The sequence below is a fragment of the Panicum virgatum genome, chromosome 6N (genome assembly GCF_016808335.1).
Source record: "Panicum virgatum strain AP13 chromosome 6N, P.virgatum_v5, whole genome shotgun sequence".
NCBI lineage: Eukaryota > Viridiplantae > Streptophyta > Magnoliopsida > Poales > Poaceae > Panicum > Panicum virgatum.
The window spans coordinates 51375036-51398854 of NC_053150.1; the positions used below are offsets into that span (position 1 = coordinate 51375036).

The 23819-nt window shown below is 48.4% G+C and overlaps 3 protein-coding genes and 1 long non-coding RNA gene across 5 annotated transcripts; 1 reads left to right on the forward strand and 3 right to left on the reverse strand.

Annotated features, from left to right (window-relative positions):
* Positions 1-290: 290 nt before the first annotated feature.
* On the reverse strand, positions 291-1311 carry LOC120679160 (dehydration-responsive element-binding protein 1J-like). The gene has a single exon (XM_039960670.1). The coding sequence runs from the start codon at positions 1224-1226 to the stop codon at positions 528-530; it is 699 nt and encodes a 232-aa protein (XP_039816604.1). The 5' UTR covers positions 1227-1311; the 3' UTR covers positions 291-527.
* Positions 1312-3615: 2304 nt separating this feature from the next.
* On the reverse strand, positions 3616-4283 carry LOC120680225 (dehydration-responsive element-binding protein 1A-like). Its single transcript, XM_039961834.1, has one exon. It carries the CDS (start codon positions 4228-4230, stop codon positions 3730-3732), a length of 501 nt encoding a protein of 166 aa, XP_039817768.1. The 5' UTR covers positions 4231-4283; the 3' UTR covers positions 3616-3729.
* A 1480-nt stretch (positions 4284-5763) lies between these two features.
* Positions 5764-7802, forward strand: LOC120679703 (traB domain-containing protein-like). Of its 2 annotated transcripts, none has more exons than XM_039961358.1 (7): positions 5764-6177; positions 6255-6370; positions 6490-6578; positions 6666-6740; positions 6874-6966; positions 7141-7239; positions 7391-7802. In XM_039961358.1, the coding sequence occupies exons 1-7, from the start codon at positions 5828-5830 to the stop codon at positions 7643-7645; spliced, it is 1077 nt and encodes a 358-aa protein (XP_039817292.1). In that variant the 5' UTR covers positions 5764-5827; the 3' UTR covers positions 7646-7802. The 2 variants fall into 2 exon arrangements, with proteins under 2 accessions (XP_039817292.1, XP_039817293.1); XM_039961359.1 differs by having other exon boundaries at positions 5768-6177; positions 7144-7239.
* A 2092-nt stretch (positions 7803-9894) lies between these two features.
* On the reverse strand, positions 9895-10895 carry LOC120679899. The gene is made up of 2 exons (XR_005677382.1): positions 10303-10895; positions 9895-10174 (listed from the first exon to the last, which is right to left on the reverse strand). It is a non-coding gene; the product is annotated as an uncharacterized LOC120679899 (long non-coding RNA).
* Positions 10896-23819: the final 12924 nt, after the last annotated feature.

Sequence of the window (23819 nt, forward strand, 5' to 3'; positions counted from 1 at the left end):
CTAAGGATTGTAGGTAGTTCATCTGTCAGATAATCGTACCAGCTCATTCTTGTAGACACGTGCATCAGTTTGACTTCTGAATTTCTGATCAGTAGTGCTCAAATCAAAAACTTTGAATTGGTGATAAAATGTTGTGCCTCTCTCGCTCTCCTGAAGTACTACCACCGCATTAGTAGAAATGTATGAGTCAGTAAAACCACTGATGTGTACCAATGTATTTGCACAAACTCTTATTTTGTTGATAAAATGTTGTCTCTTTCCTTCTTTTCTTTTCGGCACTCCTCAAATATTAGTAGGATCGTCAGAGAGTTCATTCATTAGTGCATCATTTTTTCAGGTTCAACCAACCGTTTAGCAAAATTTCCTGCCATTATTTCCAGTTCCACTAAAACCCGAAAGGACGGGGCAAAAATCAGATTGTTTGATTCCTGCCCGATTTAATTTGTTGCGGGGCACAAATGAAAATGAAGCAGATGATCGTCTCTGTTCTACTCCTACTCGGGGTCCTCGATTCGTGGGAGCCATAGCTAGCTCCACAGCTCCACTTCTCCGGCGTCGCAGTCCTCGTCGTCCTCCGGGCAGTCCGCGGCGGTCGGCGGCGGGTCGATGAGCAGCCCCTGCGCCAGGCTCGCGTAGTAGGATCCGGCGTCCATGCCGCCGAACACGTCCAGCTCGAGCAAGCTGCCGTTGTCCAGCGCCGACCTAGCCGCCGGCGGCGCTTCAACAGCCGGCGTCGAGGACGACGAGGCGGCATTGTGCTGCGGAGCGGCGTCCACCGCCGGCGCGTCCCCGCCGTGGCGCCGCAAGAACCCCGCGACGGCCTCGGTGGCGGCGCGCTGGACGTCTGCCAGCGGCGGCAGCTCCGCGGCGGCGCTGACGGCGCGCGGGACGTGGAGCAGCCAGGCGGAGTCGGCGAAGTTGAGGCTGGCGTCGGCGCCGCAGAGCGCGAGCATGGCGGCGTCGTGCGCGCGCGCGGCGGCCTCAGCGGTGTCGAACGTGCCCACCCAGAGGCGATCCCCGCGGCTGCCCGGCACGCGCACCTCGCACACCCACCGCCCCGCGCGCCCGCGCCGCCGCACCCCGCGGAACACCGGGTGCCGCGTCTCCTGGAACTTGGTCCGCCCCGCGGGGCGCTTCGGCGGGGACGGCCGGCTCCGGCTCTCGCCCGCCCTGCCGCTCTCCTCCTCCGGAGGAGGCTCCTGGGTGGCGCTCTTGACGTGCTCCATGGCGGCACGCTGACCGCTTGCTTCTTGGTCTCGGCGGCGAGGTGCAAGTTGCTGCGCGGGTACGGGAGCGCGCGTGCCGTATTTATAGGTACTCCCCCGGCGCCGGGTGCTAGCCGACGACGATGTCCTTGATTTCTAGTGGAATGGGAACACGGGTTTGGTTTGGCCTTTGGGGGGGGGGGGGGGGGGGGGGGGGGGGGAGGCCGGGCAGAAACTGACGCGGCGCTTGCCTGGTGACGACGACGGCGGCGACGAGTGCGCTAGCGTAGCTTGTGATGAACAAGTTGCCTTCTTTCTTTCCCTGTTGCTTTGTCCTTGGTGGCCTGTTTGACATGTTCCGGCTGGCGGAGGCGGGAACCTTCGTGTGGCACCGTGCTAGTGGAAACCGGGTGCTGGGCCGAGTCTCCGGCGCGGAGACCTGAAGGCGGGCGTCGCCGTCGCCGTCGCCGCGGGCGGGGTTGCTTAGCCGCTTGGAGTGCCGGTCGGCCAGACAGAGCCAACGCCGTCCCGGGCTGCCCTGGTTTCCAGGACCCGGGTGTGCCGTGCCGCCATTTGTTTAGCTTATCTGGTGACACGGATTTGGATTGCGGCGAGCTGACAGGCAGGCGCACATGAGCGGAACGGTTAGCCGGGATACCCCATCCCGGCCGTACCAGCACGGCCGCACCTGATTCCATTCGCCGGCGGCTATTTCCGGTATGCTGAGGCACCCGTGGGCGCGGCTGCTGTTTCATTTTTTGTTCTCTGCCTCTTTTGGGAAGGCTGCTGCTGGCCGATCCAAGATAGTACCTACTACTTTCTAGGAGAGGAGACCACGGCAAAGTTGTACACTTGTACGAGTTAGGCTGCCACAATGGACAATGCGTTGTTTATGCCGCAGTAGCAGCCATACCACTTTGTTCGTGTCACTGCAAACCGGAGAACTGGAGACCCATTCTCGAATATCAGAAGATGTAGTTAGGACCTTTATGGTTCATTGTAAATAGAATTTATTTGGAAAAATAGGCATCTTAGTCTTTCAACTTTACTCCAAGGGTCAAATTCATCCCTCAACTTTTAAAAAGATCAATTTAGTCCCTCAACTATTATATTTAGGTCAAATTCATCCTTATATTAATGTGTTGCTCCATAATACCATGAGACTAACGTGAAAAGTCCTTTTTACCCTTGGCTATTTCCTCTCCTTCATAATTCCCATGCTGAGCAGTGCTACGGAAAGTTGATCAACATGTGCATGATGTTCTTATATGATCAAGATTACACTAAGTATGAAAGGGCACTTTAATAAATACGAGACACAACAAGCTAGGAGAACCAACGTAGACCTATCATGTCGTATCATTAGTTATTACAACAATACAATAATGGAAATTGAGTATGAGAAGAATGAGTTAAAAAGGATTTTTCACATCAGTCTCATGTTAGTAGGAAGAGCCACATCACCATAAGGACAAGTTTGATCCAAAAATAAAAGTTGAGGGACTAGATTGGCCAATTTGAAAATTGAGGAACCAATTTGACCTTCAGAGTAAAGTTGAGGGACTAAGATGCCGATTTAAGATTATGTGGTTGCCATTTCTTACTTAAACATCTCCGGTCCTATTTAGAATCACCATTTCGAATAAGGTTGTCACCGGCTCTCACCTTGCCTATGACATCCAGGATCAAACGAATCAGAGATATTTTACTGCTTCCCTAAAAGGAATCACATCCAATTTGGAGCAGGGGTCAAGATCAGAGCTGGTGGTTACATGAGCTGGCCAGCACGGGACAAATATTTTTTTGAACGAACACCACTTGACGAGTGCATTTCTATTGATAAATAGATAAGTACAAGGTTATGTACCTGGAGGTCATAACCAGACAAAAAAAATAAAATATTAAAATAACACCGGCGGGTTGGACTGAGGTATCAATACGTGCTGAACTCAACACTACTCAGCAACTCTGGCCAATCGGATCGGGACGTCGACGAAGCCGTATAACTCGTCTTACTCAGCGAATAAGGCCGGTCGGATTGGGACATCGACGAAGCCGCTTCATCTCCATAGAGACAATCTAGCTAGTCGGAATTAACTCCGTACGACAAACGCAGCAAAACCGAAGTCTCGTGACACCCACCAAACATCCACGGACAAGTAAGCTTATTCAGATTTATTCATAATTTGTCGCACAAAAAATTCTCAAGCGTGTTCAGAGTATAACGATCCCGCAAGAGTTTCATACCAAATAAGTGCTGAAACTACGGCAACGAAACCCTGCAAATTCAATGCTATCCAAGTTGGACCTTGGCAATCCATCCAGATGTAGGATGCTACTGTGTTCTATCACAGTGGTCAGAGAGTCGATTCAGGAATCACAGTGCTGCTGCTTTACTGTTCAGATCGGATAAAACAGATCGTGGAATATTCACATTACCTAAAGTAGCAAAACGTACAACACCAGCGCGGATACCCAAAAAAGGAAAGAGCAAAATGTACAAGCGCAGGATTCGACTTGGGTTTCAGTACGCCCAGAGCGGCACGGCAGCGTCGTCACAGTCGACGTCGTCGCAGCACGACGCGTCCGACGCCGGCGGGTCCATGAGCAGCCCCTGCGCCATGCTCGCGTAGTACAGGCCCGCGCCCATGTCGCTGAGCACGTCGTCCAACTCGAACGGCGAGGCCGTCACGTCGTCGCTCTTGGCGGAGGATGCGTCGTCGTCGTTGAGGCGTCTCGCGGCGGCATCGTGCGCGCGCGCGGCGGCCTCCGCGGCGCCGTAGGTGCCGAGCCAGAGCCTGCAGCCGCGGCGGCCCGGCACGCGGACCTCGCACACCCACCGGCACCGGCCCCCCGCGCGGCCGCTCCGGCGCACGCCGCGGAACACCGGGTGCCGCGTCTCCCGGAACTTGGTCCGCCCCGCGGGGCGCTTATTGGGCGTGGCCGCTGGGGACGGCGTCGAGGTCGACGCGACGGAGGAGCTCACCGACTCGCAGGAGCTCGGCTCCTGCTTGATCTGGCACATCGTCGGACGCCGGCAGGTAGCTAGCTTGGAGTGTGGTGGTGAAGGACTGAGAGGAGCTGTGTGTCGTGTCGTGGGGGAGAACGGCGGTTTGGATGGCGCGTATTTGTAGGTGACCAGCGAGGAAGACAACTAGACAAGAGGGGTGGACGACTCGACGGAGGTCGACGTGGAAACTGGCTGGTCGTCCAGTGGGCGGGCCAAGCACACAGGTGTCAGGTCCCGCCGTGGAGGGTAGAGATCGATGGCCCGGTTGGCTGCACGCACACTAGTGTGCGCCTAACCGATTCACTCGCCGCCAAACGGTGCCGGAAACAGGCGCGCGCCCGTCAGCGGCGGCCCGAAAGACGGAGGCTCGTTATCCGTTTGAGCAGCCTGTAGCCCCGCCGCCGCCGGCGGTGCGCGAGCGAGACAGAGGCTGTTCGGCTTATTTAGACTTGGCTTGTCTTACCATTACCGGAGAGCGTGTCTTACCATTACCACCAGATCAATCCTACCTCCGCAGCAATCAGTGGAGGGATTTGCCACTTCCACTCGAGTGTCAACGCTGGATTCTTGTGCTTGTCTTAGCCAGTAAAAGTACCGTTCCATGGGCCCTTATCAGCAGACATATACTATGCAATAATGCAAGTGCCGCTGGCTGGCTGACATCAGGCCTTATATTGCGATCGCGTGGTTAACTACTGCTAAACACATGCGCCGCTGGTTTCAGTTCAATACTTTGGGCCCCTTTTGCTTGTATGGATTGCAGTTGCTGCGAGGGTAACCACGAGCAATTCGCTTTGTTCAGCTGGCTTGTCAACCAGCCAGCTAGTAATATTTTTCTCTCACACCAAATCTGTATAAGCCACCAGCCAGCCAGCAGTACTTTTCTCTAACAACAAATCGGCACCAGCTACCGGCCACAGCCAGCCGAACAGAAGTGAATGCTTTTTTTAATGAAAAAGAACAAGCATAATAACAACTGATAAGTCTTTTGTGGTTTCCTTGTCCTAATTTCAATTTCCTGTGCCACCGAAATGTACAATCTAATTTGCAACTACTCCATGTAGCAGTAATGTAAAGCAATCAAGCAAATGAAAAAAAAGCTGAACAATAATGATAGTAATTTAGTACCCAACACAAATACCTCAGCATATATCCCATTTCACATGAATTTATTAGCACCTGCAAGATAGTTCATGTTCTCATTTGTATCTGTATATCAGAGATTCAAAGAGTGGGAGCCAACAAATAGCTAAATTAGCACTTTGACAATAGTGCTTGGTCGTTTCATCTAACCGCCCATTCTTTTTGTAGCAACACATTTAAAAGATAAAACTTGGTCCCTTACAATTCAGGAACTGGAATAACTTCTTCGTTTTTTAGAACAGATCATAAATACTCATGTATTACAAATCAGAACTGCAATACCTTTTGTTGAACATTAAAAAAATATTTTGTACTGGCCGGAAAAAAAAACGATAGCAGACAACCATTTGCTGGATCCGTGGGCTTGTCTTCTATAGTCCCAAACGCACGCACCGCGGCCGCCCAATCCCGCGGTCCCGTCTCATCTCCTCCCCGCGCCCTCGCGGCCGCGCGGGCACCACCCGCCAGGATGGCAGCGGGGCCGACCCCATCCGCCACGGCCGCGTCGTTCCGGCCGCCGATCCCGCCGCCGCCGCCGTGCTTCGACTACCGCGCGGCCGTGCTCGCCGACACGCGCGCCGCCGCGGCGGCGGCGGGCAACCCGGCGCTGGCCGCGCTGGTCGAGTCCGGCGCGCTCGTGCGCGTCCCGCGGCGGCGGTTCGGCCCGGTCCCGGCGTGGCGCCCGCCGGACTTCGTGGAGCCCGAGGAGGTCTGGATCCTCGGCACGTCGCACCTCTCCCCGGAGTCCGTCGCCGACGTCGAGCGCGTCCTCCGCGCCGTCCAGCCCGACAACGTCGTCGTCGAGCTCTGCCGGAGCAGGCAAGGACTCGCTCGACCAAGGATGTCCGTTTCTTCCTCCGGAGCTAATCGATGCCGTTGCAGAGTCCTCACTGCAGAGCTGGGATTATGTACGTGTCCACCGATGCTTCCGACGAGCCGCTCTTGAAGTCCAACATGTTCTCTCTCGGCGGCGCCAAGTTCTTCGGTGCAGTCAACCGAAGCATCAACCTCGGTAATGGGCTGATGATCCCTAGCATCCTCCCCAGTGACTAGTGTTCTGTTCTTCACAGACCATTGGCCATGGAGCTGATTGAGACCTGCTAATATTGCTGATCTTTCTGGATGCTGCAGGTGGGCAGAGTGCTCTTGCTCTGCGTTTGCTCCTCGCCGTTTTCTCTTCAAAGATTTCTTCCGGCGCGAACCGGCCGTTCGGAGAGGAGGTGATTCCTCAGGCCATTGTAGCATGTAAGTTTTATTCGGAAACATTGAGTACAGGGGCTGAATTCTGCTGCTGCGTTTTCTGTCAGTTTCGAGCAGCTAGGAAGGTGTCTGAAGACATCGGTGCTCAGCTTGTTCTTGGGGATCGCCCGATTGAAATAACTGTATGTATCTGGCTCTCTGTGCAATGTTTTCTCCCCGGCCTCCAATAGTTTTTGTACACTGACGTTGGGTTGCGAGTTCTGCAAAAGTTTAGTTGCTAGAATTTCCGAAGCTCATGTCAGATTGCTCCTGCAGCTTGAACGAGCATGGAAATCTCTCACCTGGGATCAGAAAACAAAGCTAGTAATCTCATTGTTTCGTGGTATTACTTCGACAACTGACACGCCAGTAAGTACTAGCATTCGCATTTTCAGTCTTATTGCCTAAAAAAATTGTTTTGTCAGTCTTGTTTGTACAAGAGGATGTGAGTACTAGGTATAATGTACCGTGAATCAAGTGTTGAGGAATCAGCTATTACTGCCGTTGTCTGTTGACGTTCTTGTTTGATAATCACCACTCCAGCAGGATGAGAAAACTGCGGTCAGCCCATACGAGTTGTACCAGAAACTGAGCACATCATATCCCTCGCTGTTGCAACCTCTCATACATGAACGCGACATGGTATGAGCATGACTCTCAACAGCCTATCTGAATCTTCCAGTCTTTCAGAGCATGCAACTCTTTGAATTTGTTTGCTGCATCAAGCTTTGCATGATTCTTCAATCATCCAAGCTTCTAACCTTGGCTTAAAAATGTCGGCGCTTTCTTTCAGTTCCTTGCATGGTCACTGAAGAGGAGCAAAGCTGTGAACAAGAGCAAAACTGTTGTCGGAGTCGTAGGGAAGGGGCACATGAATGGTATAGTGTACGCGTTGATCTCTGACCAGGGGGACTTGAGGTTCCGCGACCTTGTTGGCAGAGCATCATCTGACACCTGGGTCAGCTCACTCATCAAGGGCCTGGTCAGGGACACAATAATAGGATTGGCTCTCTGGGCTTTGTATGAACAGCTGCAGGACTATAGATAGCTGACGCTGTTGTGAATTCCGGGCCTGCTGTTGATTTTGCAGTCTGAAGCTTTTGTGAATTCTGGGCCTGCTGTTTATATAAAACTCCACAGGATCAAATCCAATCATGGTTCAGGTGACAATTGTTGCACCTTTTCCATGTCAATTTTGATGATCAGAGCCCTGTAATCACAGAGCAACACATCCGGTTGCAGAGCTGGGTGCGCAGGACGGTGTCCTGTAAGTTTGCTTGTCGACGTTTCTTCATCAGCGATTTCTTCGGAGCGAACCAGTACATTGGAGAGAGGAAGTGTTTGTCTACTCCCCCCGTTCCAAATTATAAGTCATTCTAAAAATTTTGGAGAGTCAAACCATCTCAATGTTTGACCAAAATTATAGAGAAAAATATAAAGATTTATGACATCAAATAGATATACTATGAAAATATAACTAACAAAAAATCTAATGATACTTAATTGGTAGCGTAAATATTATTATTTTGTTGTATAAATTTGGTCAAACTTAGAAAAATTTGACTCTCCAAGATTCTTGAAATGACTTATAATTTAGAACGGAGAGAATACATGGCAAAGTTTTCTGTGACAACATCTGTGTCTTTTGGTAGTTCTGCATCTGCTACCTTAACCTCAAGCTTGAAGAGGCATGGGAAAAAAAATACACGTGTAATGCAAAGTACAGGCAAACCATTGCAAGCGTGGGTCTCGAGCCTCATGGCCCCACGTGTCAGATTCCATGCTTACCAGTTACCACCAGACATACCCCACATGTCAGGCACTGCCTCTAGTGCAAACAACTGTAAACGTGAGGCAGGAGGAGCTCTCGGGCTGCCGCCTCACGACCCACGGGCCACGGCCCACGACGCCGCTTCCCTGTCGGCAACGGCACGGCAGCGTCCGTCAGTGCTGGACCTGGAGGCTGGGCACCTACGGTACCGCGACGTCGCCGTGGCGCACAGCGAGCTCGTCCTGGCCCCTGGGCGCCCGCGTGTGTGGCGGCGCTCCCGTTCCCACCGGCGCCGGCGCGACGCCTGGCAGACCCGCGCCCGACGGCGTCATTAGATGCCTCTGGAGGAAGGGGGAGGGGGAAGCGAGCCGCGTTCGAAACGCGGTGGAGCTCCGACCAGCGACGGCGCGGCGGTCAGGACGATCGTTGTTTGAAACCCTGATCAGGGAGGGACGGTATTTCAAATACCATCCACCCCTGTATCCTTGTGGCCCTTCGATCTGAACTTCACTGTTCTGATCGGACGTGACCTGCGCTCCGGGCGCCTTCGTCCTCGTCACGGAGGGCGGGCAGCGCGGGAGCTACGGATGTCGCTATGGCGGAGGTGCGAAGAAAGCAAGATCGGTGGACGGAAGGGTGCAGGGGCGTGATGCGGCGCCGCGAAGGAGCTTGGGCTCGGCAATGCCGGCCGTGGACGCGGGAAATAGCCTGTGAACCAATGTGCTGTTTCTGTCAGCAAGACCTTGAAACGGCCACACACCTTTGCTTGCACTGCCCTTTTGCTCAGGAGGTTTGGCTCTTGGTCCAAACATGGACGCAGGGGCTTATCACGGTGCCACTGCCAGCAACTCTAGTTGAGGATTGGTGGAATTTTTCATTGCAAGTAGCAAGTGCACAAAACAAAACCAAGGTCGCAGCCATCCTGTTGTACACGGTTTGGAATATCTGCAGGGTACTTTTTTTTATGGTACACTTCACTGACTAGTTGTTACCTGATTTAAACATGTTGCTAGTTTCTAAGTGTTTCAGTTTTATCCCATTTTATATAATCACAACCTATGTAAGAACTTGCATTCTTCTTCTTCCTATACACGATCCGGCAATGCTCCTGCTTTTAACTTTTTTTTTTGTGATCGCTTCTTTCAAGATCTGGTTACTCTGTTTATGGTCTGACCACACACCACAGCGTCCAATCGCGGACATGAAGATGCACGGGAGTTTATAAAAAATGTATTGAGATCTATTAACACCAAATAAGCATATTATCAAGACATTTATGGTTGATTTAATGAACGTAACTAGATGTCGCAGGTGTTTGCATTTTTATATAATTTTGATCAAAGTAAGAGAAGTTTGACTAAGAAGTAAGGACAAAACTGAAATAACAAATACTTTGGAACAGAGGGACCAATCATTTTTGTGAATGAAATCAGCTACTCTTAGAAAAGAGGGAAGAAAAACCAAGTTTGAAAAAGAAGAAAATAAAGGGAAAGGAGTTGAATCATGTAGCCTACGCGGCTGGCCAGTGCCCAATAAGATTTTTTTTTAGAAAACCGGGTCGGTATTTCATTCATAGTTTATGGTGATTACACCCCAAAACTTACAAAGACACTCTTGGAATAAAGAGAAAATACATCCTAGTCCTTGCAAGCGCCCGGTCTCCCTCGCCACCGGTGGTCGGAGAACGCATCTTGAGGCCGACTTCCTCTCCAGCGAAGGAACAAACTTTTTAATTGCTGTCTTGAGCAGCACATCGAGACCGACGTGCGTTGTTGACGCTGAACGAACCGGCTGAAGAAGCTGGCCCTAAGCCAGCACATCGCCAGACATTAAGGATTCTGTCACCGCAAGGACCACGAACCCCAAATTGCCGGACGACGAAGAACCCCGAAGGGGAATTGAACCACCAAGACTAGTGGGATCAGAGAACCAACCTGAATTTCTTTCGTGTTGGTAAGCAAACCTCCCAAAATCGACACCGAAAAGACAATCTTCATCGGCGAAGACACGAGAGGGACAAAAGCTTCCATGCCTGGCACCACGGTCGGTCACGCCGGGCACTGCCGTCCCAAGCCTGCTGGGCAAGCACCCGAGCTAGGTAGCACGGGCAGCCACACCGGGCACAACGGCCACAAGCCTGCTGGCCACAACCTTTGCCGTCGCCGGCAACAGGACGAGCAGGTCGGGTCGAGGATGGTCAGAAGCGATGGCAAGCAAGGGATTTATTTTATTTCGACTCACCTTAGCTCCAGTGTTGCTGGCACCGAGAACGGCGAGGACGACAGCGACGAGAATGACACCAGCTACTCCGGCGGCCGGAGCAAGGGAGGACTTTCCCAACCAGGAGAACTTTATAGATGTAGTGGCTATAATATTATAGAAGTATACTAGAGACTAGCGGGGTGGCTCCACTCCTTTCCAGTCACCGGCGAAGAACGCCGGAGACGGAGAGGAGGGAGCCAGCGGCGCTAGATCTGGGAGGCTCCGGTTGAGGACGAGACGACTCGAGAGAGTTCTGCGGCGGCCAATAAAATACTATGGATCACTAAACAAGGCCACTTCAAGCCTCCGTTTGGAGAAGCTTAAATGGGCCCTTATTTTCTAATGGACTGAATTTGGCCCATTCTCTGATTTTCTCACGTCGTTTATTTCCCATTCACGCACTTTGCAGTTTCATGAAACGTTTGCACAGTCACTTGGTAAAGATAATCTTTTTTTTTAATTTCATAGTACAACTCAGACACTCACAATGCACACACACTCAACCCTATGAATGCACACACACACATACTCTGCTTGTATGAGCATCTTTGAAGATCAGGTGCCTCGCTGTCGACGAGAACGTCGCCTACCACTAAAAGCACAACGCCGTTAAATCTTATAATATTCGCTTCCACGGGGAGTCGAACCTATGACCTGAGATGCTACCGAGGCTCTTGTAACCACTAGGCTACAGGCCCTTTCACCGTAACAAGAATCTTTGAACGGTACGAAAAGCAAAAAGTCCCCTTAGACTTAAAATCTTACTATTATTACCTGAAGACTTATTTTGAACCATTCGTGTTAATTCTCACTAGACCACTTAAATTTGTATTGCAACCCTAAGTTACGGGCTCACATTTACCTACATTTTTCTAACAATTATGTATGTCCCCTAAATTAACTAGGACATAGAGGAGCACATGTTGTTGATAGACCATGCATGTAAAGTCTATTTTACCCCCTTGAAATGGTTGCCGAGTTTAAAAAACCCCCACAACTCAAATACCAGGAATGTTGCGCACCTCATGTATTCATACAGAGCAAAATATCGCCTCTAAGACTGGTTTAAAGTCATTTTGACCACCGTCGCTCACCTCTCTACATCCATGTTCCCATCTCCCTCCCTCAGTGTTGGCCTCATAGTTAGTAGGACAAAGAGATCGAACCGGTAAGGTTATCGGTTTGCTGGTTTATTGGTCCAATCGTAACGAATCGGTTGAACTGCTGGTTCGGTAGTTTCGGACAAGAGAATTGAACCACCGACAAATACTTTCAAACCGGTACAATATCATAATGTGTAATAGATAATTAGCAACATAGAGTTGAACATATGTGCAAACAAATTGTTAAATAATATAATTATATAAATGAATTCCAACTAATCTAGCCACAAGTCCACAAAAGATACTAAAAATTATCATTTTATGTATTTGTGGTTGTTAACTCAAATAATATGATGGCCAACATATAATAATATAATATAATAAAATAACAATGTTTCATAATGCGTCGTAGCAAGATGTGTCTTAATTTAATAAATTTCATAAGTTTTGGTGCTCTAGATTTATTTTATGGGACATATCAAAAATAAATATGCATAACAAGATAATATAGGTAGCATTTATCAATTAAAAAATATTTAATTTAAATATTTACCATTTTAAAATAACCTCAAATGCTAAAATTAAGTTCACCATTTCAAAGAGCTCATTGAAATAATCAAAATGGACATATTATTTGTCTAATTTGGAGCCCATATGAAAAACCACCCAGTTCAATTGAAACCGGTCAGTTCACCGATTCCGTCGAAAATCGGCCAGCCCAACCAAATTTTACCCTCGCATGGATAGTCTGTGAAGCGAACCGTTCTGCTATAGTCTCTCGTTCAATCTTTTACCTGTCGGTCCTAATAACTTTGGTTGGCCTCTTCCTCCTCCTATCCGTTTTCTCCCACTCGTTCTTTTCCTACTTGAAAAAACTGCCAGAGCAATACCACCGCAGGCCACAAATCCGAGCGCGCCCCCTCCACCAAAACCAAATCACTACCTCCTAAACCTTCCTATTGACATCCAAAATTGGCAAAGACTATGGCTGACCGGTCTGGCCTGTGTAATGCGAGTAGATTTAGATCTGTAATTAGGAATCTTTTGTATATCAACTCATGAAGGGGTACGTCTTCCCTGGCGCGCGCGCGCGCACACACACATAAAGGCAATTTTGTATTGAATCGACTGGGATTAATCTCAATCAGCCCTAGCCTATATATATATATATATATATATATATATATATATATATATATATATATATATATATATATATATATATATATATATATATATATATATATATATATATATATATATATATAGGCTAGGGCTGATTGAGATTAATCCCAGTCGATTCAATACAAAATTGCCTTTATGTGTTACTCTCCAAACCCTAGCTTTTCCAACCACATTTGTTGTTCTTCTTGTATCGCTACAGCGTTTGAGGGCGTTCTGGGTGGCCCGCTGAAAGGCCCTTGTTTGGTTTTGGTAATTGAGTGATAACTTAGGTGAACTAATAAGTATTTATGTTGAGATACACAGGTGATTAGTCCACACAAAGACACTAGTATGAGCAACATGTGCCATGAAGGAGAAATGACTAAGTGTTGAAGCTATGCTCATATAGTGTGATGAAGGAACTCATTGCATATGAGACATGACATGGAGTCATGTGACCAAAGTGGAGAAGATCAAGACAAGGCTTGGCTTGATGGACCGGTTGCAATGGTGAAGGGCAAGTCAAGGCTTTGAAGCGAGGGACCGCGAGGGGGTGAAGCTTGAGCAAGACTTAGCACCGATGGACCGAGGCGACGGTGAAGAGCGAGCAAGGTCAAGATCGATGGACCAAAGAGGTCATGTGATGATATGGAGTGGATCATATCATTCAAGGAAGATCAAGCCAAGTGTTGACTCATGATGATGATCAAAAGACTTGTTGGAGTTTGGTGCTTGTGTGGCATCAATATTTGGGAAGATGAAATGGAATGCGCAAGGCAAAGGTATGACTTGTAGGGCATTTCATTTCACCGGTCAAAGGTTGTGTAGAGAAGTGCATGACCGGATTTAGGATAGATGGCCGTACTATCAAGAGGGGCAAACTTGTTTGCATATCGGTCATCTAGTGCCACTTGAGCGATCTAACATTGCGATGTTGCTAGGATCGAGTGGCGTGGTGAGATCAAGTGAAAATCCTTTGAAAATGATTGTGAAAATACTAACACACATGCTCATGGTGTTGTTCACTTGGTGTTGTTGGCACATTTGCAAAGGATAAGGTGTTGAAGTTGATATTGATCAACTTGGGGAAGCAAGAAATGTTTTTCGGTGTTCTAGACTAGGTTGGCTCTTGGAGTGGAATACTGCTTTAATACATTATGTTTTGGATCAAATATTCAGTTGGGTTGTGTAGTCCTCTGAACAAGCTTTTCATAGAGTCCAAGATCACATAATTTGGACATCGGAGCTAAAAGTTATGGCCGTTTTACCGAGGTTCATTTCTGCTGAAAATGGACCTGCGGACGGTCCGCTCCAGGGGGGCGGACGGTCCGCCGTTGTCTCATTTGAGCTCGAACAGAACCGTTGTTGGCTCTGGATGATGGTCCAAAATGAACTGCGGACCGTCCGGTCCTTGGGGGCGGACGGTCCGCCTTTAAAACCTAAAACGGGCGCAGAAACCTTGTAGGTTCTGGTGGTTTGCACGAAGTGAAGGGCAGACAGTCCGCCCCTCAACTTTAAATTTGCCCAGAGACGCTATCTCTCTGAGTGTTCGGAGTGTCTGAATGGATGACGGTCTGCCACTAGGGCGCGGACAGTCCGCGAAGGGCTCTAACGGTCGACTTTGACACGTAATCATTGCGTTTCTATCCGTTGGTTTTGAATGGCGGACGGTCCGGTCTCTGTGAGGCGGACGGTCCGCGAAAACTCTGTTTTCACGGGATTTGAGTGTAACGGCTAGTTTGGGGCCTCCCTCTATAAATAGAGGGTGTGGCCGGCCATTTGAGATGTTGAGCACCTTGGGGACTTGGTGTCCTTGTGTGAGAGTGCTTGAGAGCCCTCTAACTCACTTGTGCTTACAAAGATTGTGATCCGATTGTGAGAGAGCGATTCTAGTGCGTTGCATTGAGAGATTGCAAGAAATTGGCACTAGGTGATCGTGTTGCAAGCACGTGGTGCTTGTTACTCTTAGAGGTTGTGTTGTCGGTCGAAACCCACCGGCGAGCAGCGACAGGCAACACGAAGAGCCGGGAGGTCGCCGGGGCGCTGGCAGGCACTGCTCCCTTGTCGACGGCCCGCAATTCCAGCAACGTGCCGCGGCTTGTGAAGACGCAGGGCGTGCCACCTAACCTATAACCGATCAGGAAGGTGCGGACGTGCTTGCGATGATTGACCTGTATACACAAACACGTGGAAATATAAGTCCGAGCCGTGGTCGGCTCACCGGGACGACTCTTGCATCAGCTTTAAAGAGCCGATCGAGTCCCGGTGTCAGATGGGATCTGTTTGCATCCGGATATTGATGATTAAAGTGAATAACCGTAAAGCTGCTTCAATTAAATCTAATTGATCTAATCCACAACGGTAAAGGCTTCACTGCTAGATCAGAACATCCTACACGTGACTGGGCCTAATAAACGTAACAGATAACTAAACCATAACCAAAACAGAGGCCTAAGAACTAGCAAGAGCCGATTCCTGGATCAATTCCCTGTTAAGACTAAAGCAAAGCATCTAACACGCCACTGGATCATCCAACCCGTTTGCAAGGCCTAACCAAGCAGATATTACGCCAACTCTTAAGAACAAGAGCAAACCGTAACAGATCAGATCTACTAAACATGAAAGAAGCAGGGTGTCGTCTTTGTGCAACTAATCCTATATGACAAGAACTAGCATAAGATTGAAACGTGACTGCACAGAGACAACATGATATTCGTAGATGATAAACAACAAGGCACGATAGATTTACAAAAAGCCATGCTACGAACATCAAGATAACTAGCATTACTCGCCATAAAAAACGCTTCAGTACGAGTAATACCAAGGTAAAAGCAAGAACAACGCTGCCCTGATCGCGAGAAGCGATCAGGGCAGCATGGCGCTTACTTGGATGAAACCCTAGGATTAGGGGTGGCGATGCGCCGAGATTGTTGTTTGCGAGACGTGATGACGCTCTCCTTTACGAATAACAAAGGGTACATATTTATAGTCCGGAGACTTGGGAAACAATCTAAGCTAATCTTGTCCCGATCGGACTCTATCTCTAATCTTGAACTAAATTTAAGGATACATGGCCCATGTGGCCCAGATGCTCACGCAGGAGCCGATTTACAAGTCTTCTTAATCTTCTGCTTTAAGCCTATCTTGCTTTCGGCCCATAAATTAATCCTATTAATTTATGGCGATAACACATGCCCCCCTGGTTTTGGCAATGATAGTTCCAAAACCAATCCGTCGCTTCATCTTCCCGTTAATGCTCATTAAATATACTGCAACCACCAAGGAAGACACAACATCTCTGCAACTGGCTTCTCGTAGAACGTGAAAACTGCCGACCCGCCTTCCATCTTTTCACTATTTAACCTCACCCCGAATCGGCTCTTCTTCACAGCCAAACTCCTTCTTCCTTCCGAAGCCAGTAGCATAGAAAAACCCCAATCCTCCAGCACCAGCAATGGCGATCTCTTCTTCCTCCAGCTCCAACTCCTTTGGAGATTCCTCTTCTTCCTCTTGTCCCTCTTCCTCTTCTTCCCTTTCCGCCTCCTCCATTGATCCTATCTCAGAGAGCCGAGAGCCGACCCCCGAATGGGACCCAACAGCAGCCTATGAGGCGCTGGCTCCTCTGCACTGGGATGCAGAGGAGTTCGACTTTGGGGTCGCCTCCGAAGAGGACGAACCCACAACTGAAGGAGAGGAAGACCTCCAGTTCCTGTTCCAAGAGGAACTGGAGGGCAGAGAAGACGACGCCTTCTCCTGGGAAGGAGCCGACTCCTCCGAAGAGATCGGCTCTTCTTCCAGCGACGACACGGCGGCAGGAGGAAACCCCCACCAGTTCCTCAAAGCCCCCACGGAGGGAAGCGAAGAGGGAAGCAGCAGCGGCGGCGGGCGAAGCAGCAACAGCGCCGAGGACGACGGCAGCAGCAGCGGCGACGACGGCGACGACGACGACGGCGGAGACGCACCGTCGCGAAGCCCGAAGCGCCGTAGGAATTCAGACACCTACGACTAGTAGATGTAGGTAGCATTGTAGGGGTAGGATCACAAAGCCGAAGGATTGATTCCTTTGTAAAATCGGCTTTCCTTGTAATGAACTTTCCTTTAATGAAATCAAATTCCCTTTAATTTTGTGTGTTCGATTACCTTCCAAAAAGCCAATGGCAATGTATCAGGCTACCATAAATATCCAAGAGCCGACGAAATTCAAACTAGAAGCAACCCGCACAAGAGTAGAACATCACTTCCAGCTTGAACCGAACTCTTGAATCCGAGCATAATTCGAAAACCAAGCTCTACAAATTCGAGCAAGAATTCTCCAAGTAGTCGGAAATTGAATCAGAACCCACAGCAACCAAACCCTAAGTCAACGGATCTATACCATGGCAGATTCTGCAGCTCAGACGACAAGCTCTGCAATCGATGATGCGGCAATCTGCGGCCTGAAGGTAATATTCGGCCTAATCCTTTACTTTTCTTCAGCTTACCAAACCTCTGAAACTCTAAACCCTGAAACACGACACCATATGCATACTTCTGAATTTCTGAACTTCAGGTGTCAGACATCTTATTGCCGCATCCCTCTAATCCAAAATCTTTCTGTCTTGGCCCACAAACCCATGAAAACCCCATAGATTTGATCTCTTGTGAAGCAAATAGGATCCCTTTCGTGAGTCAAAACATCGATTTGAACCTTTGGGCCGACTGCTTAAGATCCTGGCCTAACCCCCCTGAGAGTTGGATTACATGGTACAGCAGAGTAGCAAAATCTCATATGCCTTTGTGGCAGGATTTGAACATAGCCGATGCACTTAGCTTATCACTGTCACCCCTTGACAAAGATGAAAATCTTCTGAAAACCATCGGCTATTTCTGGTCTGATGCTCTGAATTGTTTCCTCTTTGGTCATGGACCCATGACCATTACTCTGCTAGATGTTACCATGATCACTGGCCTAGACATAGGATCTCCTAATCCTGCTGCCCACAAAATGGCAGAAGTCCCCTTCAAACTTTCTTCCAAAGTTAACTGCACAAACTGGGGCACTTACATGAATCAGCATATGAAAATAAAAGGTCCAGTGACTGAGAAGAAACACACAGCCTTCTTAAATCTTTGGCTAGAACACTTCATCTTCTGTGGTCCCTCTTTAGCTCCAACTAAGAATTATCTTCCCTTGGCCTATCACCTGGCCCATGGCAATCACACCGGCCTAGGCAAACTCTTCCTTGGAGAAATTTACATATATCTCCATTTGATGACATCTAACCTTCTTAACCACAAGAAACTGAGAACTGGAGGCCCTTGGTGGTTTATTCAGTTGTGGGCACAACTATACTTCCAGCGTCATATTCCCAACTTCCAAGGCCAGACCAAGAACTCTTTCCCTGATGAGAGTGGCAAACCAATTAGATGTACTAGTTACGGCCAAGCTTTATTTAGTCTCCCTGGCAGTAAGCTGAATTCATCAGATGCAGCAAACTGGTTCAGAGTCTTCTACAAAGGACTAGATAATCCTCTCTACTTCCCATTTACTAAATCTGAATCCTTTGAGAACCCAACTGCCTTCAGATTAGACAACTTCGCTGATGATGACAGCACTCGGCATCTGTATTCTTTGATGATTCGACCTGGCTTCCTCCCCGTTGGCATCAGCACCTCTAATATAATTATCAAGCCGGGTTATGAATCTTACCAACCAGTCATAGCAGCTTGGCAATTTGGCCTAGGACAGGTTCCTCCCCACTTCCATATTCACCACTTGGTGGAGAGTAGAGCCGATCTGCCTGATGGTCTCACCAGCTCAAGATGCTACAGCATGTTCGATGACCTCCACATTCCAATACCAGCTGATCTACCCTTCATCTCCTCATCAATTGGCTTCAGCACATGGTGGGGAATGTGGAAAACACATGTATTCAGGAAAGCTCTAGGTCCTCGACTGCAGCAGATTGATCCAGAATATGTAATCCCCGAGGAAGAGGTACTGAATTTATGCATTTTGCTCTTTCCAAATCATCCATCCTTCCATTTGTCTAATTCTAACTCACCCTGTTTGCAGCAACAAGATGGTCCAGAACCTATGACCAGCAACGGGGAACCATTCCACTTTCTTCCAACTGCCCCTGATGTACTCTTCTGCAAAGGATCACCAACAACGAAGAAAGTGATAATGACTGTTCAGCCAGACTTACTTCAGTCGGCTTCCAAACGAAGACAAACTCTTGCAAGCGTTGCCCCCCGAGTCTTGACCAAGAAAAGGAAGATGATCGCAGGGCGAGTGATCAAGAAACCAGCACTAGCTTCTCTGAGTCCATCAGAGTCCAACACCAACCAGGTAACTCATCTTTCTAAAACTTCTTCTTCATTTCATATATATGTACTCTGGTTGACTGTAATTCTATTCCCAGGATGTAGCTGAAGACATCTCCAATGCAGAAAGCCCAGTACAACATGAGATAACTGCAACTCTGATAGAGGCAAACGAGGAACAAGCCAATACGGTTGATGTTCTTGACATCAACACTAGCTCTAACAGGACGGTTGCTCCTGAACCGCCCAACACTTCTTCAGAACAGGTAACATTACAAAACCAATTCTGAACCAGCCGATAGCTCCATAGATGCATCCTGCTCTAACTCCAAATATGTCCATAGGATTTTGACATTTCAGGTTTACTTTCCTTTGACCCGGCATCAATGGGTCTGACTGTCCCTGGAGCAGAGACAACATCTTTGCAGCAACGGCAAACTTGGCACATCAGCTTCAACTCATCAAGGATCTACTATCTGCTCCGATCACTGCTCTGGTTGATGATTCCAGCAAGATAAAGAACATCTTCGAGCAAATAGAAACCCAACTCCCGGAGCCGTTGCAAATCAAGCTCTGGCCAGCCAGCAACCTTCCATTCTTTCGGATAGAAGTGAATAAAGCACAACAACGGATGGAAGCACGTCGCTCTCAAGCTTCTCTAAAAGCTGACATTACCCAAAAGTGCAAGGCCCTTAACCAGAAGAAGGCAACTATAGATATCAAAGCTGACGTGTCTGCCAACATGAACCGACTCGACCTCCTGAAGAAAGAATTGGCGGAACTCGAAGAAAAAGTCCGCACCACCAAGGAACTCATCCAGGCCGAAGAAGCTTCCATTGCAAACTCCAAACAAGAAACCCAGGAAATAGCCGAGCAGATACAAGCAGAGTTTGCAGAGATAAGCACCTTGGGTCGGCAGATAGTAACAGGCGATGACAGGGATGACGAAGCAATCATAGCACGAGCAGACGCCGTCTGCACAGAAGCCATCCATGTCATAGAAGAATTCCTGAACCAGTAAATAGGCTCAAGATACAATTAGTACTGCCTGTTAACCTGAAACTTGTAACTGTTTTAAAAATATCTTAAGTCGATGGTTAGACATCGACTGTCTTGCTTTTTTATATATATTTTACTAGCCAACTCAACGTGTTGGCCCCTTCTCTTTTTTTTACTGGCCAACTCAACGTGTTGGCCTGTCATCATTTTTTTACTGGCCAACTCAACGTGTTGGCCTGTCATCATGTTTTTTTACTGGCCAACTCAACGTGTTGGCCTGTCATCATTTTTTTTACTGGCCAACTCAACATGTTGGCCTATCATGATTACAGCCAGATGGATCTCATCGGCTCTTGTTACTCGCTTTCCCACATGCTCGGGAAATACCTCTTGAGGTGTTGACCATTGACAGCGACAGGAAACTTGACACCGTCCAATTCCTCGAGCATGTATGCATTCCCAGGCAAAACCTGATCAACCTTGTACGGCCCGTGCCAAGTTGGAGACCACTTGCCATATTTTCTATCTTTAGTTCCCAATGGTAAAACTGCCTCCCAAACCAAATCTCCAATCTGGAAATTCTTTGGCTTGACCTTCTTGTTGTATGCGCGAGCAACTTTAGCCTTATTTTCTTTGATCTTCTCCAGCGACCAAAGCCTTAGCTCTGTCAGGTCCTCCACGTTGTCATTCATCGAGGTTGCATACTGTTTAGTTGTCAGATCATTCTGGAACTCGACATGCCTTGATCCGGCCGTTATCTCCCATGGTAACACAGCGTCTTGGCCGTAGACTAAATGGTACAGCGACGTCTTGGTGGACCCATGACATGAAATACGATATGCCCACAAAGCTTCTGATAACACCTCATGCCAGCGCCTAGGATATTCATCGATCTTTCTCTTTATGAGCTTGATGAGGCTCTGGTTGGATGCTTCAGCCTGTCCATTAGCTTGGGCATAATATGGAGATGATCTGATCAACTTAATTCCCATGTCATCGGCAAACTTCCTGAATTCCTCCGATATAAAGACCGATCCTCCATCGGTCGTAATGGTCTGAGGAATTCCAAATCTGTGGATGATGTTCTCTTTGACAAAGCTGATCACATCTCTTGACACTACTGACCTCATGGGTACTGCCTCCACCCACTTTGTGAAATAATATGTGGCAGCTAAGACCCATTGGTGACCCTTGCTAGACGACGGGTTGATCTGACCAATCATGTGCATGGTCCAGCCTCTGAATGGCCACGGTTTGATGATAGGATTCATTACTGACACTGGCACTATCTGAATTTTGCCAAACCTCTGACATGCCTGACATCCTTTGTAATATTTGAAACAATCTTCAAGCATAGTGGGTCAGTAATAACCCGATCGCCTAATCAGCCACTTCATCTTGTGAGCCGATTGATGAGTATCGCATGCTCCTTCATGAACCTCATGCAGGAGCCGATTTGACTCTGAAGGTCCTAGACATTTAGGCAGTAGTCCTTCCAAGGTCCTGTAGAACATGTTATCCCCTATCAGAACATACTTCATGGCCTTGAGTCTTATCCTTCTGGGTGCCCCCGAGCCGAATCCTTCAAGTAATTGAAGATATCGGCTCTCCAGTCTCCGGGTTCTAGAAACTGAATCTCCACGTCAACTCCATCGGCTGCTTCCCTGTACCCGGAAGCCATCTGTGCCAAATCATTGGCTTCATTGTTCAGAGTTCTGCGTATCCAGTGGAAATTGATGTACCTGAATTGTGACATCAACTCACGGCACTGCAACCATATCGGAAATAGAGTCTCGCTCTCACATCTATATTCTTCCGTGAGCTGGGAAATCACCAACTTTGAATCTCCAAAAATTTCCACCGCCTCTGCACCAGCTTCGAGGAGCAGTTCCATCCCTTTGCGAACGGCTTCATATTCCACCAAATTATTGGTGCATGGGGCAGTCATTCTGATGGAAAAGGAGTAAGTCGCCCCACGCGGCGAGACCAACAGAATTTCCACACCGCACCGATCATCAAAAGCCGATCCGTCAAAAAACATAGCCCAAGCACGAATAAATAATTCAGCAATATCAGTGCTGATCCTGTCTGCAACAAGATCCGCCAGTGCTTGTCCTTTGACCGCTTTCACAGGCTGATACCGAATATCGAACTCTGACAATGCAAGCATCCATTTTCCTAGCCGGCCTTTCAGGACAGGAGCCGACAACATGTGCTTTATGACATCCGATTTGCATATGACAATTGTTTCCGCCGAGAGCAAAATATGGTGAAGCTTTGTACATGTAAAGTATAAGCAAAGACAAAGCTTCTCGATTTCAGGATACCTGTTCTCGGCGTCTAACATGCGCCTGCTGAGGTAGAAAACCACCCTTTCCTGGCCGTCCTGCTTCTGGACTAACACCGAAGCAATAGAAGTGTCACCCACGGATAGGTACACATAGAACGGCCTATCTTGCTGAGGAGGAACCAACACTGGAGGCTTTGACAAATATTCCTTGATTTCATCGAAAGCTTGCTGCTGTTCTGCTCCCCAGCGAAACTCATCATCGGATTTGATCTTTACTAAACCCATGAACAGTTCAATGAGCCCAGACAGATTAGAAATAAATCGTCTGATAAAGTTAATTTTACCGATGAGCTTCTGCAACTCTTTCTTCGTAGTCGGTGGCTTCATCGTCTTCACAGCTTCTTGACTTTTCAGGCCGATCTCGATTCCCCGTTCATGCACCAAGAATCCCAGAAATTGACCGGCCGATACTCCAAAGGCGCACTTCTTTGGGTTCATTTTAAGCCCAAACTTTCGAGTCCGCTCCAAAACTTGACGCAGATCTTCTAGATGCCCCCAGCTGATTTGGACCTGACCACGACATCATCAATATAGATCTCTACCAATTTACTGATGAGATCATGAAAAATGTAATTCATGGCACGTTGGTACGTTGCACCGGCATTTTTCAGTCCAAAGTTCATAACCAAATATTCGAACAAGCCGACTGCGCCTGGTACTCTGAACGCAGTCTTGTTCACGTCTTCTGGGGCCATGAAGATCTGGTTGTAACCGGCGTTACCGTCCATAAAACTCATCATCTTGTGGCCGGCAGCTGCGTTGATCAATGTCTCTGCAACAGGCATCGGGTACTCGTCCTTTGGCGTCGCTCTGTTGAGATCTCTAAAATCGACGCAGACATGCCATCGGCCATTCTTCTTTTGCACCGGTACCACACTGGAGATCCATTCTGCATACCGGCATGGCCTGATGAACCCAGCATCCAACATCTTCTCCACCTCTTTCTTGACTTCTTCTAGGACTTCGGCCTTCATCTGACGTGCTCGTTGCTGAAACGGCCGAAACCCTTTCTTAAGCGGGAGCCGATGCTCGACGATGCTTCTATCCAGACCGGGCATCTGAAGCGTCCCCTCATAAGAGAAGACCTAAATGTGATACAAAACACCAGTCCCAGGAGACTGATGCCACATTTATTACATCAGATGGTTCAAAACCGTACAAACCTTGGAGGACACTCGATACAGATGATAATAATAATTAACCAGGCTACGACATAACACCAGACCGCGAACCACATAGGGTCTACTACGGGCTCAGAGTACTGCGA

Bases quoted from the DNA above. Each gene is read 5' to 3' on its own strand.
- LOC120680225 (XM_039961834.1), bottom strand. From the start codon at position 4,230: ATGTGCCAGATCAAGCAGGAGCCGAGCTCCTGCGAGTCGGTGAGCTCC.
- LOC120679703 (XM_039961358.1), top strand. From the start codon at position 5,828: ATGGCAGCGGGGCCGACCCCATCCGCCACGGCCGCGTCGTTCCGGCCG. The intron at 6,741-6,873 runs GTATGTATCTGG...TTGCTCCTGCAG, and splicing joins ATCGCCCGATTGAAATAACT to CTTGAACGAGCATGGAAATC. The intron at 6,967-7,140 runs GTAAGTACTAGC...TCACCACTCCAG, and splicing joins CTTCGACAACTGACACGCCA to CAGGATGAGAAAACTGCGGT.
- LOC120679160 (XM_039960670.1), bottom strand. From the start codon at position 1,226: ATGGAGCACGTCAAGAGCGCCACCCAGGAGCCTCCTCCGGAGGAGGAG.